This window comes from Alligator sinensis, unplaced genomic scaffold, assembly GCF_000455745.1.
Source record: "Alligator sinensis unplaced genomic scaffold, ASM45574v1 scaffold876_1, whole genome shotgun sequence".
NCBI classification, from domain to species: Eukaryota; Metazoa; Chordata; order Crocodylia; family Alligatoridae; genus Alligator; species Alligator sinensis.
Genome location: NW_005841938.1, coordinates 3,294,721 through 3,315,095, shown reverse-complemented (window position 1 = coordinate 3,315,095; position 20,375 = coordinate 3,294,721). Strand labels below are relative to the sequence as shown.

General features: G+C 44.1%; 1 protein-coding gene across 2 annotated transcripts in view; it reads right to left on the bottom strand.

Moving 5' to 3' along the window:
- Positions 1–514: 514 nt before the first annotated feature.
- Positions 515–20,375, bottom strand: part of HLF (HLF, PAR bZIP transcription factor) — a 38,569-nt gene continuing 18,708 nt past the window's right edge. The window contains exons 4-5 of one of the 2 annotated variants that reach the window (XM_025199151.1): positions 6,109–6,329; positions 515–2,535 (exon numbers count right to left, since the gene is read on the bottom strand). In XM_025199151.1, coding sequence (XP_025054936.1) covers positions 2,317–2,535; positions 6,109–6,329 — 440 coding nt within the window. In that variant the 3' untranslated portion in view covers positions 515–2,316. The remainder of the gene's footprint in view (positions 2,536–6,108; positions 6,330–20,375) is intronic. The other variant, XM_025199152.1, reaches the window with a different exon arrangement.

The following is a 20,375-nucleotide window of genomic DNA, read 5'->3' as shown; positions in this document are numbered from 1 at the left end:
TTCAATCCGCTGAAATAATCGGGCCACCGGAAAGAAAGGGACCCTGTGTTAAAGGACTGTAAAGATTTGGGGTACATGCTTGAGGAAGAAAACTGCAAAATTGCCATTGGTGAACAGATATGTTTAATGTCGAACAAAACGTTGAGTCCTTTGTAACAATCTCCTGAAGCAGTAATATGAATTAATGGAATGAATAACCTTTTCACATGGAAAAAAGGTCAAAAACTCTAGAAAACTGAGCGCCAGAAATGTAGCACCATATTTTTCCCACATGTAAATACATGTTTGCAGTACATAGAGCCAAGTCTATGAACAAGGCTATTTATAAAGGTTTTCAGATGGCAACCAATTCTAGCAGCAGCAGATTTTAAATGAGCGTGAGAGTAATTTTATTTTTCTGCCTTTACAAAATATTGCATTGTCCAATATCTGTTTGATTGAACTTCATGTTGTGCTTTGTCAGTGTTAGAGAACGTTTATATGTTTCTAATAGAAAATAATAAAGCCTCTTATGTTTTAGTAATATGAAGCACCCTGGCAAGCCATATTACTTTCATAAAAATTTAATTTAAAGCGCAAAACATGCTGATGTGTCAGTGGCAGGCTTAAAATATTAAAGTTAAAAAAAAAAATGGAAAAAAAAACCAACTAAAGCATTTCCTCTCTGTACAATACTGGTGAATATATATCTTTGCTATATATTTTTTAAACATGGAATAGCTTTTTTCTTTTCTCTTTGCTATATATAATATATGTCTTTCAAAATACATTGTCAGTATTTGTACTTGAAAAATACTGTACAAAAACATACTATAATTATTCTGTATAAACTTTATACATTTTATAATATCTATTCTTTTGGTCTATAGTAAACATTTAAATTGATTGGATTAACCACAGTATATGACAACACCATCCCCTTCTGAAATACACCAGTGTCTCTTACATTCATTTTCAAAAGTCCACTTTGTAATAAAACGTATTTTCAAAAGCAAACAGAGAGCTAGAACAACAGAATAAAGTTCAGAACCATCAGTTCATGACACATTCAAAATGACAATCACTAGGAAAGTTGGGTTTGCAAAATAGTCTCTTCTAATTGAATAAAAGGTATTTTAAAACAGTGAGCGAGAATCCACAGAAAATATTGCAAAAAAATGGGGAAACCCCACCCCCAAACAAACCCTGTATTTAAGTCTTTAATCACAAAATGGAACTCTGAGAAGTTCAAAATTACCTGAAACTAAAAAATGCCAAGGTCAAATCTGATTTGATACTTTTTAATTTTGTTCTTGTTTCAACTAATTGTCCTCTCTCCATCTCTCTTTCCCCCATAACCCTTTTTCAGGGATACTTCTAGCATGCTCTTATCAATGGGTCTCTTTTTAATTTTCTTTTTTGTTTTAATTTAAAAGACATCTAAAAACTCTTATTAGGTAGGGAAATCATCCTACGTCCACTAGGAACACCCAGGCAGCATGCGCTAGCGTACAATAGGATTATTGCTTTAGGTACAGGTAGTGCAAAATACACACTCTGTGGTCTATTAATTATATTCCTATCTATCTGGGGATTGTGGAAATTAAAGGAAACTTAACAGATATCAGTAAGTCTTTACTGGAGCGATAGTAGGTATAACTAACTCAGTCTAACAGCACTTTAAATCTGAAGACAATTATCACCAAAACTTAAAATACAACAAAAGCAATCTATAAATTAATATTTCTGCAGTGTAGTTGTAAAATTATGTTTTTGTGCACTTTAGTAGCCTGTTAACTTTTCTGATTAGACATGTTTAAACAATAGCTTGTTACTCTTGAAAACTGAGATCTATTTTTTTTTGTCCTTTTTTTTTTTTTTTTTTTTTATTTATACTGGGATCTTTCCAAGTAAATCAGGAGGATGGAACTGGTTATAATAACATAAAGTTCCTAATCTGAAGCAGCACTGGGGGGGAAAAAAAAAGGAAAAAGAAAATAGAGTAAAAAGCTTACTATGGCAGTTCTCAACAGTCCAGGTAAAAATGTGGCACCCTTTGAAAAGGGCTTCATAGAAATGGGAAGTGCTGAGATACGCACACACTCTTGTGCACGCACACATCGACACGTGCGTGCGCACATGCAGACACGCGCGCGCGCGCATGCAAACGAAAAATAATGTACGTCAGTTTTGTTTCTGCTTCTGGTAAAGTGCTGATGACAGAAAGGGTGGCTTGGGCGTGGTGCTATCAAACAGGAAACACATTGTCCATCTAGGCAAATGCCAACCCACAACAAAAAAAGGAGGAGGTGAAAAAAAAATATAGCAACCCGGCGTTTACAGGGGGCCGTGCCGAGCCTCGTACTTCGCCAGCGCGTTCTTGCATTTGCCCAGCTCTTTCCGTAGGTCGGCCACCTCTTGGCGGAGGGCGGAGTTCTCCTTCTCCAGGAACGAGGCGCGGATGGCAATCTGGTTTTCCTTCAGCCGCCGGGCATCTCTCGACCGCTTGGCAGCCATGTTGTTCTTTCTACGCCTTGCCCAGTATTTGTCATCCTGCTCATTAAGCACAAAGAGAAAGAAATGGAGATATTAGATTTCAGCAAACCAAGAACGACCCAAAGCGCTGAGCTGTTTCTCACAGTCACGTTTCAGTCCGTGCAGATGACTTGGTCGCGGGTATTTCGCTGACCGCTGTTGCACTGCCCCCTGCATACCGACGGTGCCAGTCCTCGGGGTGGCATCTACATCTATATACCGTAGCCCCTCCCGTGGGCACGCAGGAAGACCTCTCCATTAGGCCTTTATAATAAAGCTCACTGTTGTCTTGGCTCCCTAAAGAAAAACGAATGGGCACCTGGAGCATATCTAGCAATAACACACCTTATTCTTCTTCAGGTTACTCCCACGCCAAGCATCTGTGGTAGGAGCTGAGCTCGGGGAGGGGGCTGGTAGCTGCCAATCAGGGGAACAGGAGCCCTCAGCTTTTTCCTGAGGTCAGTGTGAATTTTGCCACTGATTTCAGTGGATTTAAAACCTCATGCAATGAGAGCACCATCACCAGTGCCATTGACTCAGGTCTTGGAAGTGCAAATCTAGAACGCCCCCAAACAGCTCTGGCTTTGGCCAATGCTCGTCTGCTCCAGTTTCCTCGCCTCTCTCTCATTCCACCTATCCTCACCTTTCTTCTCTCACCACCCTTGTTCTAGCTCCCCTCGATCTTCAAACCTTCCCCTTCTCTCCGTTGCCTTTCTGTTCAGCTTCTCATGAAATAGCAGCAGTTCAGTAGCTTTGGTGCCCACTTACTTTGTTCTCTCTGTTTGCTGCATCCTTTTCTCCAATATCTAAGGAGACTGCAAGTCCTTAAGGTAGGGACTGATTATTGCTTGATGTCATATTCCTTAAAAGAAGGGGGTCCCTGACACGGAAAGCATAAACAGGTGCTGGGAACAGAGATCCTTATAGCAGCCATTGTGCTTAGCTTGCTAGGCTGCAATAAAAGCCGACTGCTGTTGCTGCAGCTTCATCCATCTTACAGCCATGCACAGGTTCATGTCCAGAACGTTTGCCAGAAGCTGCCCACGCCGTCCTGAGCATGGTTCATGGATTAGTTTGCACACAGCGTTAAGGTGTCATAAGAATTCAGGCTGCCTTTAGGAGTTTAGACTCTGCGTATCAAAGAAGACACGTCACCAGCTACCTTCCCCTGATTCTTCCACCCTTCCACAGTATAAACCCGTGGCTGAAAGAAGTGTGCAGTCATGTCGGCGTTGCTTGGATCTTAGCACACTTGAATTCAACTTCCAACGCCGCTCAGAGCACCTAAACTGGATTTCACTGCCTGGTAGCACAAGGTTGAGGCACTCACGAGGCTCCCCACTCTCCCTTGCTTCTGCAACAACTGCTGCACCCCGGGCAGGAGCAGAACATCACCTCGGTCTTGAGACCTGTCCTCAGGCTGCATGCAAGAGGCAAATATTTTAACACTGCATCTGCTGTCAGCACTCAGCAGGTTAGTCCTGATAAGCTGCTCTGCACCTTGTGGCAGCCCTGGCAGCAACATCAAGCTATTGCAAAATGTGTCCGTGGTGGCGTGGAAGCATTTTACACCTCCTGTATCTGCATAACGGAGCCTACGAGGTGCAGAGAAATGGCAAACGGGGCCTAGCATATCAAAATCTCCTTCCACCTACCCTTAGGTGGGACCCACCAAACATCTTAAAAAATCAGCTTGAAGGAATTTATTATTTTGTGCATCTCCTCCCCCGCTCCAAGGCTTTACCCATCTTTATTTTAACAGACTGCAATGGGAAATCCCTTAATCCCATGCCTGAAAGAGGCAAAGCTGGCATTTTAAAATCACACGCAGCCCAGAGACAACTGACTGGCCTAATCTTCTTACCCTCCTCCAGGACTCAACAGCCAGTCTGCACGCTGGGGCAGAAATCAGACTTGGGACCAGCATTTGGTTAAGAGCCAAGGCCAACCAATATGATGATCTCAGATGAGCAAGGGGGCCCTGAACTCTGCATTCAATCGTACGCTGAAACTCAAAGTCTCTGTGTAGGGAGGACACCAAAGTTATCCCTCTCCAATACAAAACACTCCAAGAGTGTCTTTGTCGGCAATTTCCTTTTACTTTCCCAGCATACTCTGACTGTAACCTGATATATAGTGGTAACTGGGAGACAACACAGCACAGTGATCACAGCTGTGGGGCAAACGCCACTTTTCTGATACTTGGGTAAGCTGTCTAACTTGGACCGCATTTTATGCAGATAGCCCCCTCACTACAAACCGTCTTCTCAGTGGGGTGGCACTGATGTCACTGCGAGACTTGGCTTGGGGTGCAGTCATTTTCTACTATTGGGAAACGTGTATGAATGAAAGCTGGGGATGCTGTGGAGGAAGAGGCAGCGACACCTCATTTAGTTACCACTTGAAATATGATTTTTGCAGTGACGCTTGATATTGGCAGTGCTTTCCTCAGGGGCAAAAATAGCGCATGGCATCTGCTCTTTCCTGAACACCTTCAAGTTGGTGTAAACACATGTCAATCCATGACCCTGGAGCTAAATCCAGAGACCCCTGTTGACATCAATGGGGCTTGGCTCATTCGCACAGGGGTAGTAGCACGCTAAAGTACGTCAGGGCTCAGCCTTGGGTGACAAATCCCCGTGGAAAATGCAGTCATGAGGATAAATTTGGTGGTGTCAAAGGCTCAAGCTTAATAGCAAATTTATACATGTACCCTCCCCTCCCCTCCAATGCAACAGTGAGAATGGCACGTAACAGGGGGCCAAAATATTGGCCTCGCTGTCTTGACACACTGTACAACAGTTGGATTAATTAAGACCCTTCCACATAGATTCAGGGAGAGCGAGGTTGCAGTGTTGTGCTTATCCTCCATTGCAAACAGAGCTAAGGGAACGATAAGCTTGCTGCACAACTCTGGGAACTTCACTTCATCATTTCTCAGGGTCCAACTGTGCTTGGCACTGTGCGGACACTCAGAAAGACATGGGTCTGATCCTGCCTTAATACAACCTAAAACCATGCCTGGGCGTACTGCTGTGGATAGCCTACTGGACCCCAAGCACGAGAGCTGCCTCTGCACGGCACAGGCTTATCAGCAAAGGTGAGTGACGGTACCAACTAGCCTGCCCTTCCCCTCATGCTACCTAAAGGCGGCAGAGCGCAGATGAGGCTATATTGCTTCTAGTTGAGGAAGCATAACCAGAGCAGAGCAGCACAGATGGTTTGTGGGTGTGCTGAAGATGTGGCCTAGGTTGGTGAGACAGAGCGAAAGTGGGTGAAAGGATGTATCAGTTGGGAAAATAAAGACCTGAACTTAAGTGACTTGCACAAGGTCACAAAGGAAGTTTCTGGCAGACATGGGAAATGAACCTGTCCCCTAAATTACAGCCTAGGGCCTCAACCAGGAAGACTATCCTTCCCCTCCGTCTCATTCATGCTTTGATGTGATGCCACAGCATACTTCCACTGGGTTTAGAGGAGTCACTGCAGATTCACATCAGCATACGAAAACAGATTCAGGCTCAAAGCCTGCATTTTCAGAGCACAGCTGCCAGCGCTTGCTCCCTACCAACGTGGTCACCAGTTCCAATTTACCTTCAGATCATCTGGAATGAAGACTTTGCGGGCTTTCTTAATCATTGGCTGCGGTTTGAGCTCTTCTTCAGAGAACTTGCGTTTACGAGGGTCAAACATCTCCTGGCCAGGGATGCTGGAAAGGGCAAGATCTGCAGGGTCAGGTTCGTAGCCTACAGGAACCTGGATAGTCTCGGGGTCAATGGGGCTTGGTGTGTTACGATTTGTTGGCAAGATCTGACCTGCAAGAACAAAAGAAAGTGTTAAGGCATGCTATAAAACAAAAAGCAAATAATGTTAATGGTCACAGACCTTAGAGCATCTTTAAATCCTTAATGAACTGTTCCTTATAAAATATTTGAGTATCCCTCAGGTACTGTGGTTAAGCATGGCCTCTGATATCTTATCCCTTGCTCTTCCCAACTCTTCTTGGAAGCACGTTTGCTTACGTGTCCTTTTCAAGCAAGGTGCAAATTTAACTGGGGTTGAAACAGTACGTTGCATTTATGGCAGCACAGTAACTGGTGCAAAAGCCTTTCTGAAACACCTCGTTCTTGAAAGTTTTAGGACAGACTGTACAAATTCCAATTCTTGTGCAAATGCTACGAAAGGCGGTGCAAGTATCTGACAATATTAAAGGCTACTTAAAGGTTACCTGCGCAGCAGAAAGCGTGTATAGCTATGCCCCAATGGCAACTTTTTTCTGGCTTTTTTTTTTTTTTTTTTTAGACTTAAGAAATACCAAGTATCATCTGTCCTATTCTTGATATTTGGCAAGGACCAGGTAACTGTTTCTTTGCAGAGGTGGGAAAATGTCATAACCTTTAACAAAGAGGACTTTTCCTCTACTGTTGTTGTGGATGTGGGTTAAAGGGGTGTGAAAAATGGAATAAAACACCCTCTGCCCCAGAGTTTTAAACAGTCGGATTAAAAATCATTTCCTGTTTCCACTGTTCAGGTCTCAGTCACTTGTGACTGACGAAAATTTCCTTAATATAAACCGAATCTATGTGGTTTTGCCATATAACCTGCAGATGCAAAATCCTATGTAGATTTGATTTACTAGTGTGTGTGGTCTATATATCATTACAAAAGGTAAATGTAACATATTTCATCCTGGGCCAGACCTTGTAGTTTCAGTTCAGGCAGCATTTGCAGTTCAATCTATTTTAAAAACATCAATTAAAGTTTCTGGAAATAGGAGCCTAAAGGCAGATACAGTACCAAAATAAAGACTTAGGAGCCTAAGGGTAGGATTTTCCAAAGCACCTCAGTGACTTAGGAGTTCAAGCCCCATTGACTTTGGATTAAGGAGTCTAACTTGAGGTGTCTATTTTTGACAGTGTTTTGACTATTTTAGTACAGTCACTGGGGAGACAATGGCTTTCATAATAACTTTACAAACAGACTGCCGCTTCCATTAACACGTCCATATTTGCTGATGCATTTGCAGCAGTCACAGATCAGTACCAAAAGCCCCCGATTCTTTAAATGTCATTTCTAACTCCACATCAAGGGCATTCACAGCATATTTTCTTATGTAACGCAACGACAATATTTGGGGGAAACTGCAAAGGGCAAAACCAAGGGTTGGTCGCAGAAAACAAGAGTTTTGTAACTCCTGTTTAAAAACAGCACTGATAAAAATCGGATTTCAGGAAAGGCTAGGAAGGGCTCAAGAGAAGAATACAGGAGGATCAAAGCCTCTTTATTGAAAGAAATATCAGTTTACATGAGAAATAATTCAGTTACCAGCACTGTACCAAGAGCAAAGTGCTTCCTTGTCTGTCTCAGGATGTGGCACGCTATTGCCAAGACCACAGTGTTGAAAACTGGACGTTTCCTGTTGTGATTCATTAATAAAATCAGAAATAGTCCTCAAGCCAGTGCATGGCCAAATGGATGACAGTAACTCAGTTGCACAGCTTGCTGCGGAAGAGCCCAGCAGCAGCAGCTGCAATCGCTGTGCCAAATCATTAGAGGTCGCAAAGAGCATGCACGCTACTAGAGAGAACCTACTTGTTCCCTTCCAGAGAGCCCTGCTATTGACTTCGGGCTGCGGTGCGGGATTAATAGATTTCTTTATTTCTCATGTAGCAAGGCAAATTCAATTCAGATGCATTTGAGGAAGTGAAGCAAAATGAAGTAAAAAAAATAATAATTAAGGAATGAGGCAGAGCATACCAGACTTTGGCTTGTGTAAAAAAAAAAAGTGTCATGGAAAGGCTTGCCGTTTCCCTTGGGTGGACAGGGCACAGTTTAAAACAAGGTTGATTAAACCACGGTTGTCTCACACCTCCTTATGCCTTTAAAAGTGGAAAACCACCCAGGCTGTTAACTATTTGAAAGCCAGCCAGAAAGGCTCAGTAAAGCTAAAGGCACTTTTTGTAGCCTTATTGTAAATGGCTGGCTAATCTCATTTCAGATATATGGGTTGGGGAAGAAACAGGCTTATTTAAAGGATTAAATGCAGGGAAGTTTCCTCTGATGTCAGCACATTTGTATCTCGAAGACTAGAGCGGGCAGAAATTTTTCATCGCAGGCACAAACACAGAGATCTTGTAAATTCCTCATTAAAAATAGGAATGCACCAAAACCTGAATACTTCCATGTATTTTTTGGTGAAGGGGAGGATTCAAAAAGCATAGAGCATTTTGAAAAGGGCCTCTAGCTTTCTAATGAAACTGAACCAAGCTTTGTTTTCTAAATATTTCTACATTTTATCCAGATCAAATTTGGATACCGCTATTTATCCATCTATATGCACCCCCTATTACCCCAGTATATGAGCAGCTCTCGCCCATTTACTCTTGTAACCCAAAGCACCTTGTGAGGAAGGGCATGACTACTATCCCATTTTAGAGATGGGACATGGAGACACGGATATTACACGATTTGCACACAAGAAGTCTGCAACACAGCAAGGATTTGAATCTGGACTTCTTGAATTCAAAACTCATGCCCTAATCCCAGGACGATTTCTTCCTCTCAATTTGCAAACTAAATTATTCCAATACAAAACATGTTTTGTGTGTTTGGCCTGCATATGCTTTCAAAGGAGAGAGAGAGACACATTTCCAGCTCAGCTCAGCATTGGAAACTCATTTTGTGAATAAACATATAAAGGTCTTTGATACAAGTATGGGTCGCAATTAGGGTTGGGCAAAATTTTCCTTGTGAACTGTTTTTGATGAAAAAGGGGGTGTTTGATTTTTTTTTTTCCAAGTATCATCTCTTCCCTAGGAAAATTTATTTTTTCCATCGCGGTATTTTGGTTAAAATAAGGCTTTTATCTGACACTGTTTGGGAAGGTATTAGTCAAAAACTGGAACACTTCCATAAGGAGAAAAACCAAATTTCAGAGCAAGTCTAAAGAGTCTTCCACGCACTCCTCACAAACACGTCTTCCACGTCTACCGACTCATAAGTTTTAGTGACAAGGGCTCCAAGCCTATAATGTGCACACCGGTGAAGCAATGCCAATGCAAAATTCATTCAATGTCCAAAGCTGGTCAGTACTTCAAAGTTAAAAAAAAAAAAAAGGAAGAATACTATTACATGTATATGAATCATGTAGACGTCCAAAAGTACTGGTTTTGGAAAGGTTCATTGCTCTAATGGCCCAATTCTCAGCTTGGTTACACCAAAAGAAATTAGTAGTAATGCCACTGAGGACAGTAGTGTTAAGAAGAACTAAGAAAACCAGCATGAGAGGAAGGAAAATCAGTTATTTGTCCAGTGTTTTACATTAGGCAACTCCTGGCACTGTGTCTTTCTCTTATTCTATCAAGTATTGCCAGTAAAACTAGCCAGGAACCTGTCTTTGTTAGCTTACTGGCCAGTGGCCACTGCATCTACGTGGTGCTGGAGCTTGTAACTCAACACGTTCGTGTGGGCTGCAGCAGAGTTAGTGCAGATCTTATTCTGCAAGCGTACAGTACGTGGGCTCACGTTACACTGCCCGACACCCTCCGTTCCCCTGTTTGCATGGCACTTGGGATGTGCACCCTTCTGCAGCATTGATTGGCGCAGGGTGTTATTTTTATGCTCTAAAATGCCTCCCGATCAGGGGTAGGTCAAATGAGAACACTGTTCCAAAGGTCACGTGCCTCCCAGCGGACTAATCCTCGCATCAGCGAGCACTGCAGCTGTCACAACATCCAGCAAAGAGATGGTCAACAGACCACAGAGGCTGTGGTGTGCGAGCGGTCAGCCAAGAAGGAAGCCCATGGTACCAGCTGCCAAGGTCAGGCGGACACGAGACATCTCAGCGCTGAGCAGAAGGAGCCGGAGTTTTTTTGTTTTGTTTTTAAAGGTCTCAGCCCCGATAAATACAGCCAAATTTTCAGAACAGTGTAAAGCTTCTCAATAGGGGTCTGTAATGAAGGGTCGGATGTCTGGAAGTACTTAGTACCCTCTGTTCTCAACGGGAGGTGGTAAGCGCCCAGTTTCTTGGAAAAATGTGACCACTGCACTGAGGGATGTTGAGTGCTGAGCTCTTTTGGGAAAGACTTTGACACTGAAGAAAGAAGCAAGTTGGAAGTAAGAGTTATAGGGAATTGTAGAAACTTCTTCTCGGGCTGCCCCAGTGATGCGTCTCAGGTCCAGCTTGCAGGAGTCACACCCCGTTAGCTGGTTGTCTGAAAGCTTTCCCACTGGGGCAGCACTGCTGGGGCTCAGCGATGACCGTGTTAGTGTTTGCAGGCTTCCATGGGCTTTGCAATCAGCTTGGCAATCAGGCCACATAAGCAGGCTCCCACCTTGGCAATCAGGCCACATTAATGGGCTCCCACCTTGGCAATCAGGCCACATAAATGGGCTCCCACCTTGGCAATCAGGCCACATAAATGGGCTCCCACCTTGGCAATCAGGCCACATAAATGGGCTCCCACCTTAGCAATCAGGCCACGTAAACCTACTCACAACACATCTGTGCAACCCTAATAGCCATGGACCCCACTGGCACCTTGTCTTCGCAAACACCCTTAGTGCGATGGCAAGACGCATTAGCAATGGTGGAAACTTTTTCAGACTGGTAGACAAGGTGTAATAGTGAGGATAACTTAGCATTCATGACCCATAGAGACACTGCTGCTGTGGCTGGCAGTGGGGAAGCCTAGTGGCAATTTATCTGTACATGTTCACTGCGGAAAGGATCAAAGCTTTCAACTTGTGTCCCCTCGGTGAGTGGTTCTCCGAATTTTAGATCCTGCAGCTCTTCTCCCATCTTCTACCTAGGCCCGCAGCCCATCCTCGGACCACTTACGCATTTCCCCACTCCTTCCCCACACCTCCTGTCCCACAACCCACCTCCCTGCAAACCCACCGTTCATCTTTCCTCTCGCCCCCATAGCTCCACAGTCTCTATACCTCTCCTACATCGCCCCACAGGCCCTGTCCCCTGCACCTGTACTAGCTCGGCGCATCCTGCTAGCTCTGGAACAGAAGCAGAATAGATGCATCTGCACTGTGCTTTTACCAGGCTAATTAATTAGTCCCATCTGTCAAAACTGCCCACAGAGGCTATACTGATTCCTGTAAATTAGGGATTACAAGCATGATCTAGTCTGGTGCCAGAAATATTCAGAGGAGGGTTGACTGACCTCCCCGCCCCCCTTCTTCATCCACCCTTACAGCCCATCTGCAGCCCACTGGTGGGGCCAGATGGTTAAGAACCGCTGACCTCGGTCATCAAACAGCTGCTTAGATGTAATAATTTTTACTTGCTGCCGTGGCTAATTAAGCAGCCCAACTGGCAGGCATGGACATATTTTTGTATACCTAAATAACTGAAGAACATGCCCAAGGGCACAGGATAACTCAGTAGGAGGAGACTTGAACATTTGTCTCCAGTTGCAAGTGCTACAGCACACGGCACGCTAACACCACAGAATAAACTCTTGTCATGGGTTTATTTGCTGACAGCTTTTTAGGTGTAGTGCAAGACAGCCCAGAGAGCGAGTTCAGGATCACAGCCTACTAGTGGTCACAACATTAAAAAAAAAAAAGTCCAGTTTCTACTTCTCCCAAAGCTACTCCAGTGCTGGAAACCCTCTCTTCCCACCCCCTTGCAGTTCAAAACATGCAGATGAAAATGGGGGATAAAAACAAGAATATATTGCAATCGTTTCTATTTTGTTCTAGCTTCCCCTCCCTGTCTGCACACAGCGGATTCACTAGGATTGTTAGAAGCTCAAAAAGAAATAAATTAGGCCCTTTTCAGTTACCAGACTTCCTTCTGCCAACTAAAATGCGCTTCGAGTTTGTCGGTTCTGCTGTGTCCGTTACACAGACACACATCCTCTTCTAGCAGAGCTGCCCTTGAGAATCACGACTGCAGCGTAAATATGTTTTCTGAGTCTTCTTTCCCTTTGGCAGGTGTCCAGCTCTTCAGGGTAGTTTTCTTCCACCAAATCACAGCCTGTCCCCGCTTAAACGCTAATCTATTATTACCGCTCTCATCCCATGCAGTAATCAGGACAAGAAAAATGGAAGGGAGAGGGGCTAAATGAAAGGAGCGCTAGGAAGCCTGGCAATTTATTTTAGGGCAGTATCGCAATAGCTTTGTTGCGTGATAACTGCCAGGTGCCATTAATATAAACCACATTTTATCTTTTCACTTAGCACTCATACTATTAATGTTTTAGTGCGGTCTTGAAATCTAAACATTTACATAGATAATAAGAACGTACTTTACCCGTACACTAAATTGAGTGGCAATGCACGGTGCAGAAGATACCAGTCCTCAGGCTGCAGGAAAAACCCAACCCCGGGCAACTAGAGGTTTCAAAGAAACGTCACCCCTTGAGCATGTTATTGCAATTATTTAAGAAGTGTTAAATTTGCTTCTGAAGAATTCAGTGCTGGACGCAGGACCATTTTGACCATTTCTCTGCCCCAGTATGGCCATTCCTGCCCTGTAGAAAACGGCTGGTCTTGCTGGTCCTTGTGCCTAACCAGTACCAAGGTCTGAAGAAAGTGGCAGGTGAATTGTGCCTAGGGTGTGACAACAGTCGGCTGAGCGACTAGAAACACAAAACTTTGAGAGGCAAGAGTGTTGTTTGCCGATCTTACGTATTAGTGATTCAAAAAAAGTCATTTCAGACCTGGGTACCGTGTGCTTTCCAGTGTGGTGCCTGTATGAAATTATAGGTTGGTCTGATTATTAAGGTTATTAAGATCACGCTGCCTTCAACTGCTTGTACCTTTGCCAAACTTGTACCATTGCTTTTAATATTTCGCCTGCTAGGCGGTTGCTGCAGGCTACATATAGATGTCCACATGGATGTGTATTAGATGTGTGGGTGTTTTTTGGTTTTTTAGATTTTCAGCTAAGATACTTCAGCAGTTTCCAAAAATAGAGTGACAAGAAAAATAACTTTTGACTGCGTCAAAACCGTTCTGGTGAGCTTTTCTTCAAAGGTAGGCCAGCTCAGCTCCCAGGTTAGCGGGGCACATACAGTATGTAGTGGGTGATAGCATGGGGTAGAGGGGCCAGTGAAGAACAGAGGAATGGGGAGGGGGGCTATGAATGAATTTGCATGCACATACTCCACTTTGGTTTATATTTGACTTGGCTGTACTGAACATTGGGACACTGTGCAATGGTTCCTTGAGTAGCTTTAGTTGCTACCATCAATTCACTAACCTATCTTCAAATGTCCCTTCCTTTCCTAAGGGGAAAAGCCTGGGGCAGCATTTGCAGGCTCATGTAGAGACCTAAAAAACTTTGAAAAAAATAATCCTAGTCCACCTTCCCTTCCACTGGAAGCTCCCTCTCCACCTTGACTAAACATAACCCATAAACAACAGATTTACCTGATCCCTTTCCCTCACGTAATACTCTCATCTGGTGCTCATATGCGTGCCTTAACACAGAATATTAAATTAAAATCAAAGATAGTGCAAGTCCTCATGCTGCAGTGATGTGAGTGCCAGCGTGTGATTAGCCTAGGGTCCTGGAAGATCCTGGCTTTGCTCATGCTCTCCTGTTTTTTCTTCCATTTACTCAGCTCACGCGTGCATGCAACTTTGGCTAGTGAATGCGCGGGGTAGTATGTCTGCTCTGAGCCAAACACGCTCCGGAGCACATGGTGCCTTTGCAAGAGATATGCTACTTCTGCCTTGCGTATCTATTACCTAGCTATGGGACCCAAACCCAATCTTTTCATCTCTCTCGCTAGCTGTTCTCAAAAGCCCGAGGAGTGAGATTTCAAAGAGAATGGAGAAGTGCTGAACTACCGTTCTTGCAAAGGCACTTGCAACAGAGGTACGTGTCCCGTGCCATCCCCTCGGCCAGCAGTTCAGTCTCATTCTCAGTCTTTCATATGCAATGATCTCCTTGCAGAACAGAAGAAAGGTGCAGGATCCACTTCACACCTAATGCCATGGAAAGCAATCCCTCCGAAACCCTCTGTTTATGACTCAAACCCTGAGAGCTCACCTATTAGTAGATATGTTGGATCTAACATAGTTTCACCCCACATGCACATTTTGAACACCGAGGCCACGTCCAGGTGAGCATGGACGTGCACTATGTGGCACCACACGCACCACATGCAGCCGTTCCTCGTGCTGCTACCTTGAAGCATGGGGGGGGGGGGGGGGTGTTGACCCCAGGAGATCCAGGGGTCAAAAAGACCCCGTGCCTTAAAAAAGCAGGGTGGTGCACATGACGGCAGCACGTGCCACCCAAAACCAGAGCCAGAACCTTGCCTGCCACGCGCCAGAGCACACGCAGCACGGGCATTCCCTGGGGACAAGGTGTGCCACTGATTCTTATCCCTGGGGAAACAAATGACCACGCTCACCTAGACGTGGCCTGAGAGTCAAAACCTAGATCAAAACACTCTGAGATAGAGGAGTCTATTCACGATGCAATTCCCCTTCCATCTACTAGTGATCATTTCCCATAATGCCTTGAGGAAGCGTGTTAGTGGATGTGAGGAACTCAAGGCTGCTCTGTTTTAAAAACAATTCACAGTAGTAGCGACTGAACATGCATTGCCAAGGACAACTCATCCCCGCCTAGCTGCCACACTAGAGGTTCACAAATTAAACACGATGATGAATGATTATTAGGCCAGCACAATTAGCAAACATCTTCATCCATTCACACGCAAGTTTGTTCACTGAGAATTATCAGCAAGGCACCACATAAGCCACTTGCTGGCCACTAGGAAGTGTATTTTTCGCATGTCACTTTTCTCCATACCACCCAAGGTGGAAAGTTCAAAATCAGTCCCCAATCCCAATGTAGGTTCACTACTGAAACCTGGTCCTAGCAGATATACTTATATCGTGTACAGTACAACTCTACATCTACCATCCATGTTGGAAATGACTGAAGCTCTTTTGTGTGGTCTGCTAAACTTCTTTAATTTTCCAACATCCTAAACAGCAGGGTAAATGTGACTCCGATTAAAAAAAGCATTATCATCTCCCAGCTTCCTGGATGGATGGTTGATTATTACAATACAGTGGCATTGGCTGGGGGTTATCTATACAGGTGAAAAGTGACAATGTATTTTTCTTAGATTGGTTTATCAAATGTCACCCTTAAACTTCTGAACGTATCTCCCCGAGCCCAAAGAAATCAGATCGGGCCCTCTCCCCAAGCCCAAAAACATTAGATTGGGCCCTATCTGCTGTTGCCCTTTTCATATTTTCCATAAGAAATATCTAAAGGTGCAAATACAGATAATGCTGTTTAGCAGTCTTGGGGAACCGGTAGGTTTTTCAAGGGTGACTGCAGTCATTAAGACTTTTTCCTCTTGTGCACTTGGCTACTACAGTCAGGCATCCTGCAGGACTGTGCTCCTGCATGGCACCATGCTATCATCTAGGCAGACAGGATCAAATCTTGCAGACCTTACATGAATGAAGTCGGCAATATTTGGCCCCGAGAAAAAGGCATGCGCAAACCAACAAAAGGAGGAACATCTGAGGGCTTGGAGAGCTGCCGCTGATGTGGGTTTTACCTTTTTCACTCCTGTTAACTCCCATTTTCATGAAGTAGGTAGTGTTGCCACAGCAACTGTCACAACGCATCACTTCTGCTTTCTCTGACACAGAGACAATTTTTTAAATTATTATTTCAAAAACTCAGATATGTAGATGCTCTTCTTTTATCTTCATGCCCTCTGTGCTTTGGACATAAAATGTGGAAGTAACAGAGCTGCCTAATGTAAGAGGATATTCTCATCTTTTAATGGCTAAGCTTATGCCACATCTTTCCTGTCTCATTTTACGAATGCATAAGGAACAATGAAAACAGCACTGAAGAGGCGTACAGAGCTCCAGGGGCATAAGGATACATTAGGAGTCAGTCTCCTAAGACAGGCAGTGCTCAGCACCACCAGGTATTTGTTCCCTCTAAAGAACACAACCCAATGTCCCGGTGCATCTTAACAGAAATAACTAACCCATTCATGGGTGAAGAAATGTATGCTTCCTCATGCCCGGATCTGTGTGTGTACCTAATTCCACATTATTCACACCTAGACAGCGCTCCACATCTCCGATACGCAGGACATTTTGTCTGATGCACCTCTTTCAGCAGCCGAACTCGTGTCGGAAGGAAATGTCTACCCAAGCGAGAGGTTCTCTGAAGCTTTCTACCTGCTTTAGAGAGCGCTTGTTTTAGCAGCTAGGAATGAGGACTAGTTTTTGGCTTCCCTGCTTAATTGCTGTGTGAACCTGAGCAGGTCCATTGACCTCTCTGTGCCTCAGTTTTGCTGTTTGTGTCCGGGTCTGACACCTCGAGCCTCCGGCAGAGGCTGTATTTGTCGCATGTCGTAGGCGAGTAACACCCAACAAGTGGTAACACGCCAACTGCCCGCGTGTTAAAATGATTGTGGGATACTTCTATGCCACAAAGCATGGAAGTATCCCACAATCAACAAGCATGGAAGTATCCCACTTTTCAACAAGCAAAATCTGGAATGGGCTTCCAAGGGAGGTGGTGCTTTCCCCTACCTTGGAGGTGTTCAAGAAGAAATTGGACGTGCACCTGGCTGGGGTTACTTGACCCCAGCACTGTTTCCTGCCTGGGGCAGGGGGTCAACTCGATGATCTACCAGGTCCCTTCCGACCTTAGAAATCTATGAAGCAACTTTGTGGCTGATCTGCCATTTTTTATGCAGAGATAAACAGGTTTAATACCTGGCTTGTTACAATTTGTCCAGTGATACTCACATATAATGTGCGACAAATCTAACAAAACAAAATATATTTTACTGTGGCTGAACACGTGAAGCTCAATTAATGTTGTTTGCAACACACTCGTTTCTCCAAATAAAAACCACTATAAGAATGTAGTTTTAACACACATCACCATAGCGCTCAGTGTGTAGCGGGGGAAGGGGGCAATGTTCCCTCTAAGGCAGGGGCGGGCAATTATTTTGGGTGGAGGGCCACTTATTGAGTTTTGGCAACCCATCGAGGACTGTATGACAGGCAGCCAGGGGCAGATAAAATATAAATTTTCTAAATTTTTTAGGGGCCCTGCGGGCCAAATAGAATGGCCTGGTGGGCCGTATTTTGTCGGCTCGCTCTAAGGTGTAGCGGTCTAAGGTGCTGCTCTAAGGTGTAGCGGCCCATGAGCATGCCATTTCCAAATTGGTCCCGCCTCCCCCTTTTGGCGTGCACCATTTCAGTCCGCCTGTAATTGGTTTCCCCTGCGCTGTGGCCAGCAGATAGGTGCGCGCAAGTCCCCCGTTGTTGCGCGGCATGATTTGTTATTGTGTGCGGCAATGCATGCGTGCAGCTAAAAGGGAACACAGAAGGTGGGGTGGACAGTACTGATTATGCTGTACTCCAGTTTCTGTATTGTAGACTTTTCTGTACCAAAAGAATAGAAAAATAGTGATCTAAACTGATAGCAAATAATCAGGAACTCACTTCAAGCTACTCAAGAAAACTGGGGAAGGGCCTGTCAGCCGCCAAAGGTGATCTCACAGTCAAATCAGCTGCAGACAAAGTGCAGGTTGACTGCCAGTTCAAGGTCTGCCATCTCTGCGCTGAAGCCGAGTATTTATATCTACTCTTCTGAAGTGTTTCCAGTCACTTTCCAAAACAAGCAGCCCTGATGCCAGGTTATACCTCACGTGTATGTTGAAGTCAGCAGTGCTCCAGGAAGGTGCCGGGGTCTGCCTCAGGGGATTTCACTGGAGGAAAGAAGCTGAACTCTTCATAGATGGGGACTCTTAGTCACGTAGGGCATCAAGACACTTAGTGGGGATTGGATGTTCTAGTTCTCTGCAAGCTTCAACCCTACTGTCATAGGAGACAGACTTGGGTTGTACGATAGCTGTCAGTTATTTTTTGGGTGGGCTGATAGGAAGAACAATGAATGTTCACCCAACTATTCCTCTTTATTTATCCAGTCTAGGAAGTCAGTGAATCCTCTCATCTTCTACTGGCATTATGTCTAGCTCTTCTTCTCACTCAGCACATGAGAACTCAAGCTGCTCCCCTACTGCACAACTTCCAGTAGCCACGACCAAAGGATTTGTGCAATAAGTTACGATCCAGAAGCCTACAAAAGTGCCTCTTTGGTGAACCTCTCTGAGTTTCATACACACATCTGGAATTGATCGCCATAAAAAATTGTGCACATATTCCGTCTTAAAAAGCAGGCGGATGTCAAAGAAATCTGGTATACAGGCAACCGCTGCTTGGCGCTCTCAATTGGTTCCTGAAAAACCGAGCATTAAGCGGAACCGAAAGTTTTTGATGACCCAAGATAGCGACCGCAAGCATTTTTAATGACCCAAGATGGCGACCGCGAGCGTTATAATGAAACTCGCTGAGCGCTATGTGGAATTGGGTATCAGTGTCAAATGAGCAGTATAGTGAAACAGTGCAAAGTGAAAAAGCATTAAGCGGGGGTTGCCCGTATATGCATGTGTATTCGATCTTATGGAACTTGGTAAAAAGTGAGCTTCATTTAAATGGAAATATTTAGTGTTACCTTACAGTACATTGCAATGAGTTTAAGTCACCACATACTGGACTCCTCCATCTACCTGCATTGGCAACAGCATTTGATTTTTGGAAACTTATTTTTAAATGGCAATAAAATGGCTGAGAAATACGAGAGAAACTCACAAGCAAGTTGACTCTTCATGCCCTTACACCAGGGACTAGCCTCGACTCAGATGAAGAGTTTCTTTGTGAGTCAGTATGTGTTAGCTCAGCTCCCTTCTTATCCCCTTCAGGCCCCGCTACTGAACAGCCGATGTTGGCAAATGTATATAGTTCCCAAAACTTGGGAAGGAATGAGTTAAGTTGTGCAAAGGAAAAATTAATCTGCAAAGGAAACACCTTTCTTCTTTCTGCACAACTGGCTAATTGCTTAACAGGAACCTGTCTGATGTGTTTCAGGAGCTTTAGGAGATCTGCCGAGGACACCTTTGAGAATCGCTGGAGCTGTTGAATGGAAAATGCTTTAAATGACCATGGACAGGTGTTTCTGAGATTATTGATAAAGGCTAAGATACTCAAAAACACTTACAATCAATCAGGTGCTAGAACTTATTAAAATGCAATAAGGATTAAGTACTTAACTACTTCAGGCTTCTTTGAAAATCCCAACATTCCTGTTTCAGGTCTATTACAATTTTCACCAAAAATAAAGAAAGCAAAGTCTATAAGCAAAGAAACAACATGGACTTGTGGACAGAATAAGTGTAACAGATGTGCAACACAGGGTCCAAAAAACGGCAAGACGGCCTAAAGTCACCAAAAAAGATTAAATATTTTTTGCTGCACTGAAAATTAACCAGAGTGACAAAGACTGCATTAAATGTACTTAAAAAAGTATACAGCCCAAGGAAACAGGACAACTCAACCGGGGTGACTACAAAGGGGTATGTAGTTTAGTATTCAATGTTTGAAAGTTCACCGCTTGTGAGCTAATTTTAACTCTGGGTCTGACCTTGTCATTTGATCTTGCTGTGTGTCAGATCGCCTCTCTATGTCGTGGGTGTAAGAGAATTTCCCTGGATGACTGGGGTACCGTGCAGCCGATTTAATCAAAATTTGTAAAACACTTTTGAGATAGGTGGCTCTAAAGTACAAATACTGATTATCAGATTCGTCTCTAGCTACTTCATTTTATTCATTTTTTCTTATAACCTTTAAAAGGTGCCCGATATACCAAAAACGTACCTTATTTTGGCTTATATGCCAAACATCCTCTTTATTTAATCTAACAAACCATCCATCTCCCTCTTCTCTCCCCACACAAAATAATCAAGGACCACGAGGAAAAAATAGTACAGAGA